Source organism: Pecten maximus, chromosome 10 (genome assembly GCF_902652985.1).
Source record: "Pecten maximus chromosome 10, xPecMax1.1, whole genome shotgun sequence".
NCBI classification, from domain to species: domain Eukaryota; kingdom Metazoa; phylum Mollusca; class Bivalvia; order Pectinida; family Pectinidae; genus Pecten; species Pecten maximus.
In genome coordinates this window covers 38748225-38772898 of record NC_047024.1, presented here as the reverse complement: position 1 = coordinate 38772898, position 24674 = coordinate 38748225, and the positions used below count along the sequence as shown (strand labels likewise).

The 24674-nt window shown below is 35.8% G+C and overlaps 1 protein-coding gene across 1 annotated transcript; it reads right to left on the bottom strand.

The window, feature by feature from the left end:
- Positions 1–253: 253 nt before the first annotated feature.
- Positions 254–20177, bottom strand: LOC117335925 (probable G-protein coupled receptor 19). The gene is made up of 2 exons (XM_033896208.1): positions 19499–20177; positions 254–4771 (listed from the first exon to the last, which is right to left on the bottom strand). The coding sequence occupies exon 2, from the start codon at positions 4715–4717 to the stop codon at positions 3584–3586; it is 1134 nt and encodes a 377-aa protein (XP_033752099.1). The 5' UTR covers positions 4718–4771; positions 19499–20177; the 3' UTR covers positions 254–3583.
- Between the last annotated feature and the right edge of the window lie 4497 nt (positions 20178–24674).

The following is a 24674-nucleotide window of genomic DNA, read 5'->3' as shown; positions in this document are numbered from 1 at the left end:
AAAATCAAAACTGCTATACAAATGAGCAAATTAGTTATATATTGTAGTTTTCGGTGAACTTAATCGGAATACACATTTTCTATCAACTTTGTGCCTTTTTTAGATATACATTTGTATATCTTTAGATTTATGATGTGTAACTATTTGCGCCTTCAAATCTACTGGGTCTTAACATATCGATCACGAGGATGCACTGGTCCTTATGTAGTTCATCCCTATTTAAAGTTGTGTACGAATACAAACAAACGCTAAATGCATTTAAATCATTTTTCATCCAAGATGTAATAAGAACAATATTGATAACAAGTACGAACTCAATCATGATAATAACAGTTTTACAGAACAAAAAATATCACCCTTGGAACATTAGTCTGTAGGGTGTAGGTCTACATGAAGGTCAAGTCTAGGCAAGCGCGCTCCAAACGTCTTCCTTGAAATCGCAACCGTTTGAAAAAGTGACATCTGTTAGACCCGTAAGCCTTTTAAATTTTCCGCTGACGCTTCGATTGCAAATTTGTTTTTGTTTGCAGTCACGAGACGGGCTTGCGCATATTCACAGGTCAAAATGTGCAGAGACGGCTTGCTCATGTGCAAATTAATCGTATGGTGAAATGATTAAGACCCCCCTGTCCTAACAATTAGTTTAAAAAACGCATGGAAAACATAAACTTGTTTCAATATATAGCCAAGGATAGTTCATAAGTATAGAAGTAAAATTTCATGAAAGAAGTTGTGATATGATAACAAATTAAGGCAACTTGACTAAATTGTCCCTTTAGATGGTTAAATTATAGCATATGAAGACGCCATCGATTCTCTACCGATGTCTAAATATGATTCACATCAGGTATTCATTTCATATCCAATGTTGAAAAAAGAGATACATTCGTGTTACGTAGTAATGACTATCAAAATGAAGCGGAAGTTATTACAAAATAAGCATCATTATGACATGATAAATCAGTTCTCAAAATATATTTTAACAGTTCAAATATTGATTTACTGTAAATAGGATATAATCATATATATATACATAATCTGTATAACTAGGCCAATTTATGTCATCTTGAGGCCATGTAACGGTTACTTTAACGACATAATATATCTTTTGGACAATTGAAAGTATCTCTTTTGAATACGTCAATACTAATAGCCCGTCATAATAGAAGTAAACGAATCCTTATACTTATATATACAAAAAACAATTTGAGACTAATATGAAGAATAGTAGAATGTCTCCGATGATAAGATAATCTATTTCTATAGAATATGTTGAATTTGTTTTTCACGGTTGCTACCATGTCTATCATGATATTTCAATATTATATACATGATGATTTGTCTGTCTTAAAATGAAAGTTAACAGATGCGATATATTTGAGCGGGATAGATATGATTAGTTTTCATATCTGACAAGTATATGTACAATGTAGATGGACCTATATGATCAATTGACTGCCATACCGAAAACCTGGGTTATCTTCGTTACTATGACATACTTACTCTGACTGAGGATTATTTCGGACTGGAGACTGTATATCACAAACGACATAATAGTCATAACTTAATATAGAAGTTTATCAACAGTGTTGTCCATGCATGGTAGGTGACTAGGTAAGTATCTAGCAAAAATAGTATCGCTTCACGTTGTTTTACATCCGAATAATAAGTATACAAATATATATGCATATGGAGAAACCAAAATCAAAAAGTAAGACCATATTATTTCTGTATGTAGATCAGCACCTAATGAAAATCTAAACTTTGCAAATCTAAAATATCTAAAAACATAACAGACATCTTAAATATTTTTAACACAAGGCAATGTCAATGTGTAAACACGACTTTGTATCTATACAAGACAATGTCAATGTGTAAACACGACTGCGAACTCGACACAAGACAATGTCAATGTGTAAACACGACTACGAACTCAACACACGACTTTGTATCTATACAAGTCAATGTGTAAACACGACGGCGTATCAAAGCAAGACAATGTCAATGTGTAAACACGACGGTGTATCAAAACAAGACAATGTCAATGTGTAAACACGACTGTGAAATCGACACAAGGCAATGTCAATGTGTAAACACGACTGCGAACTCGACACAAGGCAATGTCAATGTGTAAACACGACTGCGAAATCGACACAAGGCAATGTCAATGTGTAAACTCGACTGCGAACTCAACACAGGACTTTGTATCTATACAAGTCAATGTGTAAACACGACGGCGTATCAAAGCAAGACAATGTCAATGTGTAAACACGACGGCGTATCAAAACAAGACAATGTCAATGTGTAAACACGACTTTGTATCTATACAAGACAATGTCAATGTGTAAACACGACTGCGAACTCGACACAGGACAATGTAAATGTGTAAACACGACTGCGTACCCATAACTCTAAACATCACGATACATGTAGATATCAATTGTGACCAAAGAAATAATTCATATGAAGAGCGTTCTTCATACAACACCCAGTATGTTCATGTGTAATCAAGTTATGTCACGTCATCAAAGTCATCAAATGCTGTATTTATTACATAGCAATAATTCTAACTCGACAAACGTTGGCAGTTTGTTTCAACCTTGCATTCTATGTTCATCGAGCTTGTTACCATTAATAAGTTCGTATTTCGAGGAAAGAAGCTAATTTTTAAGTCATTCTGACCCGTCGGCGCCGTCAGCCGTGCGTAAACTTTCACATTTCAAATTTCTTCTTAAGTTTCACAAGCTAAAGTGATCTGACACTTGCTACGAATGATTATGAGATGGTATTGACCAAGTGTTTTTTTTCCGGCAGATCTGAAATCAAAGATGGCCGTCAACTTGAAAAACACACTTGAAACTCCACCTTTTGGACTAGTGCCACTGAACATAAAATCTGTGTTTTTATGGGACTGTTGTTGTTTAACCTTGTCAAAAGTTCCAGCAGTGAAATTATATTACATGTTTATAGCAATATGACCGTCGAGGCCCGCGGACTTCTTGCTATTATCCACACAATCTAATTAAAATCTAGATGGTCATTCTCACTACGTTCATGTAATGTAACGTAGTGAGAATGACCATCTAGATTTTAATTAGATTGTTATCCACATACCTTCCTTAACCAGTTATATGTTTATAGATAATATCAGTTTTATTCCGTATTTGATTTATATTGGACATGTGCGCTAGGCATCACAAGTCTTGTTTTTTATCACATCGATCTCATTTCTATATGTAATCAAGTGTTGTATATGTAAATCGTATGGTTTATACTCAAAATTTCTTCCTGTTAATTGAAAATGTTTGATTTGCTTATGTTAGAAAGGTTGATTAAACGCGTTTTTCCATCAGCTATATAAAAAAAAAGCTTTGTTTAGTTATTCATGTTCCTGGATGTTTAGTTGTTGTCATGATACGAAGGCAACATTTAGTGTCGAACATTAGGTATGGTAACCTGTTATGATGGATGAAAACAAACTATACCGAATTTAATTAAGAATTAATGAATGGACGAATATCTGATCAACAGTAAAAAAACAACATTAATTATATAGTATTGCACCGACATTTACAAAGTTGTTTCAGAGATACGTCGTGGGCAGACTACCCTGAATAGGCCACACACTTTTGTCTACATGGGTAGATCTGTCAAAGGCCTTTGTGGGCGAGTTTCTTTCAGAGTTGCCGTTCATAATGCCGACATGATTTTTCTTGCCAAATGCAGAAGTTGTGGTGATGGCGTAAGTACTGCTTCGGTAGCAACGTGAATTGGACATACAAAATACTTCCTTACAACCACGCCGGAAGTTGGAATTGAAGCACGTGTACATTATAGGTTTGGCAACTGTTGCGAAGAGAAGTAATATTAGGCACACTATGAAAATAGTTGGGTTCATCACTTCCGGTAAACGCAAGGCAACCCACAAAACAATAGAAAAGTAAGGTAGAAAGAGCACCATGGTAATCATTGTCATTGAAATCAACATCTTCACCATCTTCACTTTCGTTCGAGGCACGTTATTCGTTGTTCTTTTAAAACGAAGGAAACTTCCACTTGATCTCCATATAAATTTGACCAACCGAGAATAGATAAATCCGATCATCGCTACGGGAATAACATATTGCAGCAGAACAAAGCTTACATTGAAGGCCACAGTCGCGTTATTATCCGGATTAACATAGGTCGGACAAACGCTTTTCGACCTATTTCCGACACTCAGTATCACAATCTCATGGTAAAAATAGAAACTAAAACTAGACAACAGACACGACACCAGGCAACATATGATTATCATTCTCTTGGCGATTTCCCGTGTCACTTTAAAGCTGAGAGGATACAGTATTGTATAGTATCGGTCAATAGCGATACAGATGAGAATATACAGTGTGACGCTCGGGAACACCGACTGTATAAATCGTACGCATCTACACATGAAATCCCCGAAAACCCACTCACTCATGATTATTCTCCCACATTCCATCGGTATTACTACCCAAATGAATATCTGATCGGCACAAGCACAGGTCATCACAAAATAGTTGGTTGTAGATTGCACACGTCTACTCCGATAAATCACAATGCAGACAAGGAGGTTTCCAACGACGCTAACACACCATAAAATCCCTAATATCATCACTTCCGGTACAATTTGGGCAATAGGCCGATCTTCTTCCAAGCCTCGTGGCCTCAAATACGAATGGTTGTGATCAAGCATAATCTCGGTGATTGGCTGTTAAGAAACATCTGCTCTGATCAGCATCGAATGGAGCTGTCAAAAGAGGATTGAAAAATTAAACATTTAATCTACCGTCAACAATGTTCACTGCCGGATTAAACCGACATAACGTATTGCATCTATCAGATCATATTATATATCTAGATTAGAATCTGTTTCTAAATGTACCTACTTGAGTAAGTTCAGTGACGCACTGCTTTGGAAGATGGTTCAATGACATCATAATTATACGATACAGTACAAGGAAAGCTGGTGGCATATGGCCAACAATTAGAGGGACAACTGAGATTTCCTTTACTAGTCCCCTATCAATGGAACCGGGGGGAATATACGTTTCCTCCCTGTCCGTCTGGTACGTTTGTACATAACGCCAAGGCTTGTCAGTGTTCTAGCGGTTTTATTTATTGGGGGATTTTCGATAAAATTCAAATAATTATAAAAGACAATAATATCTCGAACAAGGTCGATTTTCATTTACGCTAGATTAAGTTCAAGGTAACTGTTATCTTTAACGTGGGCCGGCAGGGGATACATATTTGATTTAATTTTAAACATCTTAAAACTATGTCACATATATTTGTCATTTGTGTATAATCCAAGTCATCAATGCACTGCTTTTATCATTTTCCGTCTTCAAACAGTCTCTTAAATTTTGGAAACAAAGCTTATCAAATGGTTCAAATTAGAAGAAAACAATAAGTATATTGTTTAGTGCAATGGAGCTAATTATGACACTATGGTGACATGGTACATTACTATGGAACTAATTATAACATTATGGTGACATGGTACATAACTATGGGCTAACTATGACATTATGGTGACATGGTACATTAATATGGATTAACTATGACATTATGGTGACATGGTACATTACTATGGGCTAACTATGACATTAGGGTGACATGGTACATTACTATTGGCTAATTATGACATTATGGTGACATGGTACATTAATATGGGCTAACTATGACATTATGGTGACATGGTACATTAATATGGGCTAACTATGGCATTATGGTGACATGGTACATTACTATGGGCTAACTATGACACTATGGTGACATGGTACATTAATATGGGCTAACTATGACATTACGGTGACATGGTACATTAATATGGGCTAACTATGACACTATGGTGACATGGTACATTAATATGGATTAACTATGACATTATGGTGACATGGTACATTACTATGGGCTAACTATGACATTAGGGTGACATGGTACATTACTATTGGCTAATCATGACATTATGGTGACATGGTACATTAATATGGGCTAACTATGACATGTTGGTGACATAGTACATTAATATGGGCTAACTATGGCATTATGGTGACATGGTACATTACTATGGGCTAACTATGACACTATGGTGACATGGTACATTAATATGGGCTAACTATGACATTACGGTGACATGGTACATTAATATGGGCTAACTATGACATTATGGTGACATGGTACATTAATATGGGCTGCTAACTATGACTCTACGGCGACATGGTACATTAATATGGGCTAACTATGACATTATGGTGACATGGTACATTAATATGGGCTAACTATGACATTATGGTGACATGGTACAATATTATGGGGCTAACTATGACATTATGGTGACATGGTACATTACTATGGGCTAACTATGACATTATGGTGACATGGTACATTACTATGGGCTAACTATGACATTATAGTGACATGGTACAATATTATGGGGCTAACTATGACATTATGGTGACATGGTACAATATTATGGGGCTAACTATGACATTACGGTGACATGGTACATTACTATGGGCTAACTATGACATTATGGTGACATGGTACATTACTATGGGCTGCTAACTATGACATTATGGTGACATGGTACATTACTATGGGTTAACTATGACATTATGGTGACATGGTACATTAATATGGGCTAACTATGACAGTATAGTGACATGGTACATTACTATGGGCTAATTATGACATTATGGTGACATGGTACATTACTATGGGCTAATTATGACATTATGGTGACATGGTACATTACTATGGGTTAACTATGACATTATGGTGACATGGTACATTACTATGGGCTAATTATGACATTATGGTGACATGGTACATTACTATGGGCTAACTATGACATTATGGTGACATGGTACATTAATATGGGCTAACTATGACAGTATAGTGACATGGTACATTACTATGGGCTAACTATGCCATTATGGTGACATGGTACATTACTATGGGCTAACTATGACATTATGGTGACATGGTACATTACTATGGGCTAACTATGACATTATGGTGACATGGTACATTAATATGGGCTAATTATGACATTATGGTGACATGCTACATTACTATGGGCTAACTATGACATTATGGTGACATGGTACATTACTATGGGCTGCTAACTATGACATTATGGTGACATGGTACATTACTATGGGTTAACTATGACATTATGGTGACATGGTACATTAATATGGGCTAACTATGACATTATGGTGACATGGTACATTAATATGGGCTAACTATGACAGTATAGTGACATGGTACATTACTATGGGCTAATTATGACATTATGGTGACATGGTACATTACTATGGGCTAATTATGACATTATGGTGACATGGTACATTACTATGGGTTAACTATGACATTATGGTGACATGGTACATTAATATGGGCTGACTATGACATTATGGTGACATGGTACATTACTATGGGCTAACTATGACATTATGGTGACATGGTACATTAATATGGGCTAATTATGACATTATGGTGACATGCTACATTACTATGGGCTAACTATGACATTATGGTGACATGGTACATTAATATGGGCTAATTATGACATTATGGTGACATGGTACATTACTATGGGCTAATTATAACATTATGGTGACATGGTACATTACTATGGGCTGCTAACTATGACATTAGGGTGACATGGTACATTACTATGGGTTAACTATGACATTATGGTGACATGGTACATTAATATGGGCTAACTATGACATTATGGTGACATGGTACATTACTATGGGCTAACTATGACATTATAGTGACATGGTACATTACTATGGGTTAACTATGACATTATGGTGACATGGTACATTAATATGGATTAACTATGACATTATGGTGACATGGTACATTACTATGGGCTAACTATGACACTATGGTGACATGGTACATTAATATGGGCTAACTATGACATTATGGTGACATGGTACATTACTATGGGCTAACTATGACATTATGGTGACATGGTACATTACTATGGGCTAACTATGACATTATAGTGACATGGTACATTACTATGGGTTAACTATGACATTATGGTGACATGGTACATTAATATGGATTAACTATGACAGTATAGTGACATGGTACATTACTATGGGCTAACTATGACATTAGGGTGACATGGTACATTACTATGGGCTAACTATGACATTAGGGTGACATGGTACATTAATATGGGCTAATTATGACATTATGGTGACATGGTACATTACTATGGGCTTACTATGACATTATGGTGACATGGTACATTACTATGAGCTGCTAACTATGACATTATAGTGACATGGTACATTACTATGGGTTAACTATGACATTATGGTGACATGGTACATTAATATGGGCTAACTATGACATTATGGTGACATGGTACATTACTATGGGCTGCTAACTATGACATTATGGTGACATGGTACATTACTATGGGTTAACTATGACATTATGGTGACATGGTACATTAATATGGGCTAACTATGACATTATGGTGACATGGTACATTACTATGGGCTAACTATGACATTATGGTGACATGGTACATTACTATGGGCTAATTATGACATTATGGTGACATGGTACATTACTATGGGCTAACTATGACATTATAGTGACATGGTACATTACTATGGGTTAACTATGACATTATGGTGACATGGTACATTAATATGGATTAACTATGACATTATGGTGACATGGTACATTACTATGGGCTAACTATGACACTATGGTGACATGGTACATTAATATGGGCTAACTATGACATTATGGTGACATGGTACATTACTATGGGCTAACTATGACATTATGGTGACATGGTACATTACTATGGGCTAACTATGACATTATAGTGACATGGTACATTACTATGGGTTAACTATGACATTATGGTGACATGGTACATTAATATGGATTAACTATGACATTATGGTGACATGGTACATTACTATGGGCTAACTATGACATTAGGGTGACATGGTACATTACTATGGGCTTACTATGACATTAGGGTGACATGGTACATTAATATGGGCTAATTATGACATTATGGTGACATGGTACATTACTATGGGCTTACTATGACATTATGGTGACATGGTACATTACTATGAGCTGCTAACTATGACATTATAGTGACATGGTACATTACTATGGGTTAACTATGACATTATGGTGACATGGTACATTAATATGGGCTAACTATGACATTATGGTGACATGGTACATTACTATGGGCTTACTATGACATTATGGATACATGGTACATTACTATGGGCTGCTAACTATGACATTATGGTGACATGGTACATTACTATGGGCTAATTATAACATTATGGTGACATGGTACATTACTATGGGCTAACTATGACATTATGGTGACATGGTACATTACTATGGGCTAACTATGACATTATGGTGACATGGTACATTAATATGGGCTAACTATGACAGTATAGTGACATGGTACATTACTATGGGCTAATTATGACATTATGGTGAGATGGTACATTAATATAGGCTAATTATGACATTATGGTGACATGGTACATTACTATGGGCTAATTATGACATTATGGTGACATGGTACATTACTATGGGCTAACTATGACATTATGGTGACATGGTACATTAATATGGGCTAACTATGACAGTATAGTGACATGGTACATTAGTATGGGCTAACTATGCCATTATGGTGACATGGTACATTAATATGGGCTAACTATGACATTATGGTGACATGGTACATTACTATGGGCTAACTATGACACTATGGTGACATGGTACATTAATATGGGTTAACTATGACATTATGGTGACATGGTACATTAATATGGGCTAACTATGACATTATGGTGACATGGTACATTACTATGGGTTAACTATGACATTATGGTGACATGGTACATTACTATGGGCTAACTATGACATTACGGTGACATGGTACATTAATATGGGGCTAATTATGTCACTATGGTGACATGGTACATTAATATGGGCTAACTATGACATTAGGGTGACATGGTACATTACTATGGGCTAACTATGACATTAGAGTGACATGGTACATTAATATGGGCTAACTATGACATTATGGTGACATGGTACATTACTATGGGCTAACTATGACATTATGGTGACATGGTACATTACTATGGGCTGCTAACTATGACATTACGGTGACATGGTACATTACTATGGGCTAACTATGACATTATGGTGACATGGTACATTACCATGGGCTGCTAACTATGACGTTATGGTGACATGGTACATTACTATGGGCTAACTTTGACATTATGGTGACATGGTACATTACTATGGGCTAATTATAACATTATGGTGACATGGTACATTACTATGGGCTAACTATGACATTACGGTGACATGGTACATTACTATGGGCTAACTATGACATTATAGTGACATGGTACATTAATATGGGCTAATTATGACACTATGGTGACATGGTACATTAATATGGGCTAACTATGACATTATGGTGACATGGTACAATAATATGGGCTAATTATGACACTATGGTGACATGGTACATTAATATGAGCTAACTATGACGTTATGGTGACATGGTACATTACTATGGGCTAACTATGACATTACGGTGACATGGTACATTAATATGGGCTAACTATGACATTATGGTGACATGGTACATTACTATGGGCTGCTAACTATGACATTATGGTGACATGGTACATTACTATGGGTTAACTATGACATTATGGTGACATGGTACATTAATATGGGCTAACTATGACATTACGGTGACATGGTACATTAATATGGGCTAACTATGACACTATGGTGACATGGTACATTAATATGGGCTGCTAACTATGACATTATGGTGACATGGTACATTACCAGAATATCCTTTTTAGTTTCTTCATTAATTTATATTTTTATTTAGATGACGGACAGTATGGTCACCTAATTGGAACTGACGGTATGATCGACAGTGTGATCACATGTTTGTGTAATTTAGATATGCCGCCACATACTTGGTTGTAGAATGACTTTATCACATATTTGGTTGTAGAATGACTTCATCACATACTTGGTTGTAGAGTGACTTTATCACATATTTGGTTGTAGAGTGACTTTATCACATATTTGGTTGTAGAGTGACTTTATCACATATTTGGTTGTAGAGTGACTTTATCACATACTTGGTTGTAGACTGACTTTATCACATACTTGGTTGTAGACTGACTTTTCAGTCTTTTGGGTCATGTTAATGTTTGTTCTATGTAAAAAATGTTTCTAGTCCATGTCCTGTCTGAAAAAACTTATTTCGGCCTTACATGCGGTGACAACAATTATCGTTTTAAAAGTAAATCCCTCGCGTGTAAATGGAAACCAAATAACACATTTAAGTAAATACACGTGCATTTTTCATTTTAAAAAATATGTTAACTGACCGAAATGTATGATCTGAGGCAAACGTATGTACGTAAGTGTTTTACCAACCCAGTATCTCTACCACCCACTGGTTCTACCAACCCAGTATCTCTACCACCCACTGGTTCTACCAACCCAATATCTCTACCACCCACTGGTTCTACCAACCCAATATCTCTACCACCCACTGGTTCTACCAACCCAATATCTCTACCACCCACTGGTTCTACCAATTCAATATCTCTACCACCCACTGGTTCTACCAACCCAATATCTCTACCACCCACTGGTTCTACCAATTCAATATCTTTACCACCCACTGGTTTTACCAACCCAGAATCTCTACCACCCACTGGTTTTACCAACTTAAACCAATAGTAACTGAAGTTTAAATAACACAATATTAACAGAGATAGAGTTTTGAAAATGATGTTGGTATTGTTTTTTCACGTTTAACACCTTTTTTAACAGACCATGCGTATGCCCTAATGACGTTGTTGTTTGTTGGTGGGTCATTAAGAATGTTATATTGATAACTAAAGGCCCCAGTATGATTAGACGGAGATACTTTGGTCCTCCTACTAATTGCATATCGTGTGTAACCGGCAGGCTGACCAAGCAAATCTTTAATCAACTACACACAGTTCATACTCGTCAGACGTCACCATGTAATGAGGATCATCCGAGATTAATTGGCGGTTCGTGAGTCGATATACTTTCTAATGAAGGTCCATTTTGCTGTACATCCGAATACCGCAGTGGCACCGCCATTACCAGGTTTTGTTATTTTGTTGGAAGGTCTCCATAACGAATCTGTCGTAAGCAGATGCCAATACTATTGATGAATAAAGGCTACAATAGTTTCCCTTCAGAAAAGAATATAATCCTAATGTTTCATTGACCGTATTGCAAATTTGATGAAGTTGGTAGCTGGTAGTCTCGACATTTATCAATGATTTTGTTGATTTTTTTTATGTACATTGTATTCATACTTTTGTGTTCATATTCTCAAATATTATAAAATTCAATTTCAATAAAATACCTCAATCAAGGATTGCCTCTGTTGGAAATGGCTGGAAGAAAACTATATGCCATGTTGAAACAAATATCACAAAGAAATTGATGATGTCATCATACATTTTGTGTAGGATAAATGATATAGTAAATATGTTAAAATGAAGATGTCATTTAAAAAAAGTACAACATATAGATAGAGGGTATTGATTTGTGTCCCATTGAATATAGCATATATTTCATAAGTGTGACATGGTATTGATATATTTTCACAAGTGCGGAGAAAGATACCGATATATTCTCTCATAACGAATGAAATCTATGTCTCATTCAACGGAATTTCCAATTAATTTTCATCTTAAAAAAGAAAAAAGGAAAACATAAAGAAAAAATATACATGAAAAAGCTGTGAAATCAGTAGCATAACTGTGACGTCGTGTGGTTGTCAGAGCATGACTGCTCCAGTTTGAATGTCAGGGTTTCCACATCTTACTTGATAAATTTTGCTATCAAAAGGAGCATTTTATCAATGACTTCAATGTGTATTGTAGAAATTCAGCAAAATAGCCACTGGTTCTACTTTTGCTTCTTTTAGATATGAATCGAAATATCGACGGTTTTCAATGTTGTGAATAGAAAGCACCGTTCTGATAGGTCAAAACGAAACTATCATCACAGTGATGATATAAACAGTGATGATATAAACAGTGATGTTTTAATTTCGGATATTTTAATGGGGAAAACGTCAAAAAAATAGCAACTAAAAGTGATAATAGATATCATACATAATACAAACATGATTACACAACATATAGATAGATGATATTGAATTGCTTCTCGAAAAGATGATGTCTTACAAGTAATATACCATGGAAGTGATACAGCAAATTTTACATAAACTCGATGAATGAAATAACAGATCTTATGTGATAATGGGATTACAGGTAACGATTAGTTAGGTAATATTCGTATTGATTAACACGGCGATGACATTTACAGTCATTAAACACTTCTGATCAAAATTATCAATGATAGGATTAAGGTTTGATATCGTTACTACGATAATGATGTATCAGACTTTGAGAATAGCAACAGGTTAAGGTATCCAACGCGTTCATACACCGGGGAGAACGTCCTTAAATGGCCTCAGCTGTTGATAGGACGTTAAACAATACACAGGGGAGGTCGTCCTTAAATGACCATAGCTGTTGATAGGACGTTATACAATACACGGGGGAGGCCGTCCTTAAATGACCATATCTGTTGATAGGACGTTATAAAATACACAGGGGAGGCCGTCCTTAAATGACCATAGCTGTTGATAGGATGTTCAACAATACACGGGGGAGGCCGTCCTTAGATTAACGTTAACTGTTGATAGGACGTTTAACAATACACAGGAAGCCGTCCTTAAATTACCATAACTGTTGATAGAACAGTAAACAATACATAGGACAGACTGTCCTTAAATCATGCTAGCTGTTGACACGACGTTGAATAATACACAGGGGAGGCCGTCCTTAATAGGCCAAATGTTTTGATAGGATGTTAACGAATATCGAACCAAATCCTATGCTTAAACATGTAATTATACATAAAAGTATTTATTTTGCACTTAGCTAAATTTTGATGACACATTAAACTATAGCGACGCACTGTCATAAGTTGCTCCAATCCTTGACAATAATTAAGTATATTATATCAATGTTACTATTTTTAGGAACAGGTAACATTCTCTTTTTGAGGTATTTGCCAAATTAGATGTTTGTTTCTGAATGTGCAGTTAACTTATCACAAGAAGAATGATTTTTTCTAATAATTAACGATATACAGTAATGGGAATATTTTATATGTAGACAACGGACAATGTATTTTTCTATATGTATATATATATCACTTTAAGTTTTTAACTTATATCGGCCGATAACTTTGTAAGGATTGACCAACTTTGTCGAATATGAATTAATTATAAAAATGACAAATTCATTATCACGTTGGGTTATATTTTAGTAAATCATAATAATGATGAACCTTTGCCGTAGCGAGGTCAATCAGTTTTAAAACATCAGAATGCCAGAAAACAATTTGGAAAATATTAAACATAGGCAATGCATGATGTAAATTAAAATATACGCATACAATTGTGTACTATCAAATAATACATGAATACGTATTGTGTAGAGGTGTTTTTATTGTTTCCATTTATAGGTGTATATATTTAACATTTGATGTAGACGTTTCGTTTGATCTGTTGTTCAAATATCTAGTAGATAAATGTCCACCAAATCTTCCGCCAATCAACTTTATGCTATGTGGAGGAGAAGAAGCAACTTTTCGTAGCTACTTTATGCTATGTGGAGGAGAAGAAGCAACTTTTCGTAGCTATTTTTATGTAACATAACGTGGCGACTCACTGTACCATTTATAATAGCTTGGGATATTCTTATTTTATTAACTTTTAGCATGCAATATCTTATACTTTATTTTGTTTTATAGTGTCTAAATAAGTCATAAATGGCTGGACATAACTTACTTTGAGAGAAATATTTGATGATGTATTTTATATGTTGTAAGGTATTTGACACTTTAATAAACAATTGAGTTTGAACTTGAAACAACCAGGTTATCTGAGGACGGTATCCACGAATGATTCATCAACATCAACATCGCCGTCCTCATAAACCTTTAAGAAGATAATCACCCTGAAGTGTATTATGTAAAAAGGAACTAAAGTTACAACTTCTCTGATTGCATCAATAGAAACAACCATCTTCAGTTTTAAATTATTTTTTCTGCCATTGAAATGTCTTGCTATTGTTTAACGTAATTGACACTCTACTAATGCAGGAAGCACATTTATATGTCACCAGGCGAGGTGTGGTAGTGGTGGTGGTAGCACTGAATCGATAACAATTTATATCATCAATATTCCGTTATGATCCTCTCCCAAAGGAGCTATCTCTGAATAGGTTCCATTTATTTCCAGATACTACTATATTATTGCGAGAGAACAGTGAAATCCGGCACCAAATAGTTCAAAGATATCGTGTAAACATTTATCATTCTAGAGTCAAAGCAATTTAAGGGTAAGAGATGGTAAATAATACTTAAAATAGTGTTTGACGTGAAAAATAATTTCATGAATCCATTATGACTGGCAGCATTGCATGAAAATTAATTACAACGAAAAATATAGGCAAGTGGAAAAAATTGTATTTTCCTTTGGAATTTACAGCAGCCATTATCATAGAATTCTAAAGTTAGCATATATGCCAATCCGAAACACTTACTTAGAATCATATAATCAATATCATCACTAGTCAACACCTAAGAATTATATAATCAATATCATCACTAGTCAACACCTTAAAATTACATTCAATATTATCACTAGTCACACTTGTAAACACCTTAGAATTATATCATCAATATCATCACTAGTCAACACCTTAAAATTATATTATCAATATCATCACTCGTCAACACCTTCTTAAAATTATATTATTAAAATTATTACTCCTCAACACCTCAGAATATTATTATCAGAACTCTCACTCGTCAACACCTAATATTATATTATCGAAATTATCCCTCCTAGACACATTCTTAGAATTATATTATCAATATTATCATTCCTAAACACTTTCTTAGAATTATATTTTCAGACTTATCACTCGCCGACACCTTCTTAAAATTATACTGTCAACATTATCACTCGTCAACACTTTGATCATATTACCAATTTCTCCTTCGTCGTAATGCTATTATCAGATTAATAAATCTGAAACCTGAAATTGTATTATCAAAATAATCTTCCTAAAAAAACTACCTCCTCGACCCCTTTCGAGAACATTGTGTACTTAAGGTCTAGAGTGTCTCCCTATGAACTGTACAACAAACACACACTATATTAGCATCTTTCAAAACGAATAGAGTCATAAAAAGCTGAGCCAAAAAGAACGCATATCTACCTTTTATGTCCTAGGAGCCTCGCTTGACAATATCACCTTTTTTGCCTCAGTGTTAAGTGTGAGCTAGGTCGGGAAAGGTTGTGGGTTCGTTTTGTCCCGGTACCAAAACCAACAAGAACGCATATCTACCATTTATGTCCTAGGAGCCTCGCTTGACAATATCACCTTTTTTTTGCCTCAGTGTTAAGTGTGAGCTAGGTCCGGAGAGGTTGTGGGTTCTTTTTGTCCCGGTACCAAAACCAACAAGATTCTATAGCGTAACAAGGTTCCTTTATACTTGAACAACACAATTTCGAAATTAACTTTCAGGGATATCCACTACATTATAAAATGTCTTTCCTGTGTGCAAGATACACGCGTGTGTGAGTGTGTGTGTTTTTGGAGGCTGCTGTTCGCGTTTGTCTCAATGAAAAAGCGCGGAACAAAAGCATATTGCCGAAGACACCCAACAGCACATTGTCATAGAAGCATCAGTGCATTCATATACAAACGTAACATCTATAGGATATTGGTCATATTTCGTTTTCTATTCTGTCCTGGATTTCTTAATGTAACATAATAATTTATCCCGTCATTCACATCGTAGAACGTGAAGAGAAGAATACAATGACATACGGTATTTGCAATAACACAACGACATCAAGTTGACAATTCAGTCACGTAACGTCAACATTATGAAGAATTAAGATAGTTTGATATTTGAAGTTCGTTATCATTAGTTTCCTATGTATATTCCTCCCTGTTGCTAGTTAACATTGTAAATTTCTATACTGATCGAAAAAAAAAATCAATAATTTTAACAGCTAAAGTTGCCATAAAATGTCGCAGGTGTACCTCCCTATGTAATCCCATGTACCAAGGACATCACCCAACGGGTTGGTGATTGCTCTGCCACACTCTCTACGTATGGGAAGATTCTATTTTTCTTCGTACTAGTCAATATCTCGAGGACCTTCAAGAACGCGGAAAAAAATATGCATGTTGTATTTTACTGCTTGGTTAAAGAGGTAACAATTTTTGAGGCGATTTTATCCGGGAAAAACTTTTTAAAAAAATACTACAACTTTGGTCTTTATTACAAATTGAGTGGTGACACAACCCTTTAGTTTTGTTTTAAGTGCACAGGGTAGTGAAACAGGGACACACAGCTGGTAGTTACTATACAATTATCGAACTTATTCAGGTGAATACGATGACTTATCAACTCGAGAAATTGATATTTCCCGAGACCGAAGGCCGAAGGAAATATCATTTTCGAGGGTTGATAAATCATCGTATTCACCTAAACACAGTCGATAACTGCTTTATTTTATGACAAAACTGCAACATTTTCACATTACGGAATGATTATCATTACCTGTCATAGGGATGGGTCGATGATAGCGATCGACTGGATAAATAACAATAAATAAGACAAAATCAGCGACGGGAGCACATACATGTATATGTGACCATGCATTTTTGACGTCACGGATTGTTGGAAAGTCCCTTGTTTCTATATTTGGGTACGAACTCGAGTTGTTATATCACCCTGCAGCGCGGACTCGGTGTTGATGTAATATTTGAGCAAAGTGAGAATTGGCAAACCAGGAAAGGGAAAAAATCACAGTCATATGTTAAAATGTGTTATAATATAGGTACCACAAATTGATATTGTGTAATGTAGTTAGCATCGTTATTGTCATAAATAGATATCGCAAGAGCTACAACATTGTTTCCGAACGCGTAAAAAGTGTCCGAAAATGGTAACATATTTTTAAGAACGTCAGTTACATGCAAAAGTGTGTACACACAGGGATGTGGCTATCTAACAAATGTGTCGCAAACCTTCTGTTATCATCAGTGATTTGACAGCTTTCAACACGATCCCGGATTCATCGGAAGCAGCAAGATACTAATTATGCTTTCTATGCACAAATCAGTTGAAGTATTGATTTATGTGTATTCTATCAAACAGATTTAATCTACAAGACACTTCTGTGACGTCAATACAGATCGAGGATTATGAAAAAAATATACCAACAAATAACTATTGAGGGAAACTCCTACAGAGCTAAGGCATTCTTTGGTGTCTGTTGCATCATGATTTGCCTTAAGGGGACACGACTCTGGTCAGGACATAATGAACGGGTTGTCATAGAAATTCACATGAGTGATATTTGCGCGACCAATCGCTTTAATGCAAAAAAAAAACAAAAAAACTACTACTACATCATAAGTTTCTTGACATCTAGACTTTTTAGAGTAAACACGCAAATTTAAAAAAAAAAAAGCGCTTATTTCAAAAGTAGGATAAAAAAAAACATAATTCAGTAAATGTTTAGTAGACAAGAGAGGGTGCTATTTTAGTGGCGAAACGTTACATTCCAGTATTTTATTGTTTAGATACAATTTGATTTGGCACAAGTTTTTAACAACTTCTAACAAAAAAAAACAAAAAAACTCTCACAAATATGAATTTTGGAAGATTATGCTAGCGACACAGTATACTTATAATGATTATAAAAAGAACAGTACAGAAGAATGACTGGAAGAAAGACATATTTGGAGATGTAAGAGTAAGATGAATGTTGATACATTAGGATATACTATAAATTAGGGTTCATAAACGATGTACACAATATATCTCTATAAATACACTTAATTAAAACTAATTAAAAACTGTCGAGCTTTAAAAATAAATGAATTGGAAAAATACAAAACCAAATAGGAATATCACTAAGTGGAAAGACTTGTTGCTTTTTACAGTTTAAATCTAGATAACAGACAATTGTTCTTTATAACGCTGTGGTCATGCCAGTGTCGTACATAATAAATCAACAGGAAAGTAAACCATGTTGTCGCCATACAAAAGAAGTTCTCATCTCAATCAGTTGATTTGTGTCATTTTGTTTTTTAAATCAATCAATTGTCTAGTGAATATTCATAAATAAAACAAGGAAATTTGAATAATTTATGACAATTTACAGTTGTGTTTTTATAATAAACAAATGTAGGGATAATCATATCTCAGTTTTCACAAAGCGTTTCAGTTTTCTCACCTTTAGTACACCTGCTGGAATATCAGAACAGTTGTCTTCATCTCGCTGTACGTCGTAGGAAGAATGGGCGAGTTGTGGTTCCATATTAATGACACCTTATGTGTGATAGTGAACTCTCGCTTGGGATCGATAATATTGATACATAACGGAAAGAAATCTTGTCTTGATCAAACTTCCATTTACCTAATTCTCACAATATCCAAGTACATTTTTTCCTGCTGATCTGTGTTTTCATTCTGATATTTTACCATGACACACGACGTTACAATTGCCAATGTTAATTCCCATAGGCAGAATCAAATGTCACTGGCCATCATTAATCCATCAAGTTATCAACAACATGTGGATTTATTTACACCATTGATCGCAAGTAAACCTCGGCTCTGTCCTCTCACAGATATGCATTTATCATACCTTGATTATTCCATCCTGGTGTGTTCCCAATCGATCGCTTATAGCTGTCATTGGTCTCCTGTTCAATTGTATGCTATCGTCCGTCTTGCTCTTGGTGTGATTTCATATCAGAAAATCTCACGAATTAATTATGCTTGGAGGCAGAAAATGTAAATCATCACGTCTATAATACGACCTGTATGCGATCATATGCAGTTTCCGAGGATTACTTTTTCACTAAACACAACGATTGTTTTTATGCTTCAAGCACTGGTATCACGTGTGATTTCCCACCACGAATCCAGATACACTGATGTCAATTAGTGACGTCAAAGGTCTTCACGAAGGAAATCGATGCGTGTTTGCAAACGACAATACCTGGATGTTTCACGCGCGATGTAATGGCAATGTCGTATGTGTGTTTGGTAACATGAAATTGGGGAACGGTGCCAAGGTAATGATAATGACTGTAAAAAGGCAGATATTATTTTGAAAGGGTAAATTACTGATAAATACGGTTGGATGTAACACTATAAGGCCTTTTGAGGGCTGATCTCTGCTTCTATAGGGACATTTTAAAGGCCGCTACAACGTATGATTTCACAGAAATTCCATACCGCAGATATACAAGTGTGTCTTCCTTTCCGTTTAACTGACATCAGAAAGGACCCGTAATATTTGCACTTTTAGTGCAGAGCGTCAACCTGGGAGTAGCAATTTTCATTTCCTTTTAACGGCCTTGGTAATGTAAGGGCCTTATATTAGGACATAACCCAACATAATGCAACGCCGGGGCGAAAGCTCAATTCAAATTCAAATTCTAGCCCAGTAGGAGGCAGGGCAGGGTGTAAGGGCTTTATCTGTTGCAACCCCCACCCATCACCCCCTCCCCTTCCCACCGGCAACCCCATCCATCACCCCCTCCCCGTCCCACCGGCAACCCCACCCATCACCCCCTCCCCTTCCCACCGGCAACCCCATCCATCACCCCCTCCCCGTCTCACCGGCAACCCCATCCATCACCCCCTCCCCGTCCCACCGGCAACCCCACCAATCACCCTCTCCCCTTTCGACCCCACGTCGTGACCAAGACGCACCAGAGTAGTTGTTGCTCGCACATTTGTTCGAAAGTGGGGCGACCGTTGTCAGTATGATGTGACCTGGTGTGCTGTTTAAAATGTTAAATGAAATAGATGTATAAATCAACAACCGCGCTATTGAAAGAAAACAAACATAAGCATGCCACGGCTTAAAACACTAAATCATCAGACTCATGTTACAATATAAAACCAAATCTTAACACTAACAATAGTCATAAACTGGACATGATGAATTGACACTCCTCCTATCATGATACACAGATCTAATACTATTAAAGGATTACGAAATGAAATGGATCCATGTAGGCCATGATAATGACTTTGCTCTGTCAAGCTGTCCACAGCTACTGCAATATATCGGCGGACAGGATTAAGGTCAAATGATGTAGCATGCTAACAACGGTAGGTGATTTGTTTACAATGTCGTTCAGATTTATAGAACTATATATTTATTGGCAAATTAGTACCGTTATGTTTCTTGTAAAATCTTATGGTTATATCACTGAGACAAATGACTATTAGCATAATATGTCTAAAAACATCTTTATAGAATACAAAAGTACCTACATATGTACATTTTATTTTAACTTGCTTAACCCGACATCAAATAATATAGCAATGTGAAAGAGTAGGGTCGGCCATCCTACCATGTCATGGATGAGTTAGGCTATCAGTAATGTGAGAGAGTATGGTCGGCCATCCTACCATGCCATGAATGAGTTAAGCTATCAGTAATATGAGCGAGTAGGGTCAGCAATCCTACCATGTCATGAATGAGTTAGGCTATCAGTAATGTGAGAGAGTATGGTCGGCCATCCTACCATGTCATGAATGAGTTAAGCTATCAGTAATATGAGCGAGTAGGGTCAGCAATCCTACCATGTCATGAATGAGTTAGGCTATCAGTAATGTGAGAGAGTATGGTCGGCCATCCTACCATGTCATGAATGAGTTAAGCTATCAGTAATATGAGCGAGTAGGGTCAGCCATCCTACCATGTCATGAATGAGTTAGGCTATCAGTAATGTGAGAGAGTATGGTCGGCCATCCTACCATGTCATGAATGAGTTAAGCTATCAGTAATATGAGCGAGTAGGGTCAGCCATCCTACCATGTCATGAATGAGTTAGGCTATCAGTAATGTGAGAGAGTATGGTCGGCCATCCTACCATGTCATGAATGAGTTAAACTATCAGTAATGTGAGGAAGTAGGGTCGGTTATCCTACCATGTCATGAATGAGTTAGGCTATCAGTAATGTGAGCTAGTAGGGTCGGCCACCCTACCATGTCATGGATGATTTAGGCTATCAGTAATGTGAGGAAGTAGGGTCGGTTATCCTACCATGTCATGAATGAGTTAAGCTATCAGTAATGTGAGCTAGTAGGGTCGGCCATCCTACCATGTCATGAATGAGTTAGCAAGCCTTTGATTTCTTCCTTCTTGATTTCCACACTTTTGGCACTTACCGTCACAGAAGGATAAATCAGCTGTAATATGCAGATTTATATTCCACGGTGTACTGCACACCATTAAAAGAAGATAATTATGCAGTTTTTAGCATTTTTTAAATTATCTCTGAGTTGTGTTATCATCTATAGACAGCCTTTACATGGCGGAAGAAAGTCACTTGAAAAACACAGATAGATTATAATTGTAGGTTTTTACTGTTATTATGACGTCACAAAAGAGATGTTTGGAACCTGCGAGTTCAAGTTCTAATTATAGTCATAAATGTCCATATCTAATGTATTAAAAATAACGGTATGCATTGGTATTTCAAAATGACTTACCCATATCTATTGTAATGATTATATTTGGGATGTATTTCAACTCTGTTTCTGTGGAAAATAAGACGAGTTTCTCAGCCGTTCTTTGGTTATAAGATGTGTCCAACAACAGCTGACGTCATATAACAACCAAAGTGAAGTTCACCAATGACAGGAAAGGCAATGCATACCTAATCAACGTTCGCATGTCCAAACGTTCGCATCAACGGAAGTGGTGTTTTCACGATTTAACAAAAACAGATCCTGGGTGTTGAACAATATCGTCTTCCTGAATGTATATGTATGAATGGACATGGCACGCCGTCGACACTAGGTGTATCCTTCGATTCCTATGATAAGTGTTATGACGGACGAAAAGACTTGTCTAATAAGCCTGCTGATCAGCTTTAAAATTGAATTATACTCCAGTCATAATATCGGTAATGGCGTTCCTTGATACGTAATCATATCATGGCGTCACATTCACTTCATGTTATTATTAGTGATAAAAAATTACCCTGTTGACTACAACGTTACTTTATTTTATTTAGATTAAGGCAAGATTTTGACATTGTACAGCTCATTTAACGTTTACCTGTGTATAACAAGAAGACGGACTCGTGATGAGGGTAACCACTGTATACGAATTGTAATAAATATTAACCTGAGGTATAATAAATTCTTCACAATCTCGTCATATTCAGAAATGTTTACGTGGGTCAAATTTTACAAAAAATAAATAAATAAATATGAACAAACAAAAACATATAATTAGTTGCGGTTTATGCACGTTTGGATAGTTACTCTTAATTTCAAGTGCAATAAACCTTATCGCTGATATCAATTGAAATGCCAATTATTAACTTTGCATTTGAAATAAATTCACAAATGAAATATTTTAATGCAAATTCCCCCGTGTTTAGATTTCGTAAAAGCCGTATAAGCAATATACATTGAATAAACATTCTTACTCTTTTTTATTATTTCCTAATGATTTCAAAAACTAATATAAACGCCAAGTTAGTTTCAACTCAACTTTCAAAATGTTAAAAGTTAAATTACGCCATACATGTATGTATATAGCTTAAACGCAATTTTTAAGTTACATGTAACTCCATAAACAAGGTTGTCCCCTTTAGCCAAGGAAATTGAAGCACATGCCTTATACTTTAGCAACTTCAATAATGTCCGTCCGTACATGTTATAATTCCTCCTTGCCCTCGATACAAAAGTACCCCGGTTATTTTTTAGTGTTATTGTAAACCCTCTCCTTTTGACCATTTCAATGTAACACACGCCTATTTTAAAAGAATAAACCGTTTACAGTTTCACATATCATGATAGAGCGTTCAGACTTTAAGCGTTGTTGTATAAAAATATAATTGGTGACACACAATTCTTTGACAAGTTGCATATTTTTAATGTTTTGATGTACTGATAAGACTTTTAACCAATTTATTTATTTAGTTCGATCAGTCGTAAAATAACATAAAATTTAAACAAGTCCAGACTTTCAATTACAACAGTAACAGCTGAATTTGGATGACGTTCGAACAACTCCTTCGGTAGCATGTTCATTTTCTCCTTCTTAAGTACATCTGCGCTAAATATTTCAAATTATTGAGCGACTTCTTCCATTCTCTTGGTTTAAAGAAATGCAAAGAAAAGGATAAAGCGAGAGAATGCCGCATTCGATTCACTGTCAGAGTTGATTAAATATATTAGGACCTGAATTTTTAAAGGAATCATGCGCTAAATAGCAATTAAGAAAGCTAAACGCAAGGCTGTATTTCTTTATCGGTGTAAAAACCCACTTAAAGTCTTGCAGGTTTGTGGTTGTATCTGCAGATAAGGTATATTATTTCTTATCATTATTCCTTTTTGCAGAAAGAACGCCCGTCGTGCGTCCGTAAGG

What these genes read in the sequence shown, in the direction of transcription:
- LOC117335925 (XM_033896208.1), bottom strand. Translation starts at nt 4,717, where the DNA reads ATGCTTGATCACAACCATTCGTATTTGAGGCCACGAGGCTTGGAAGAA.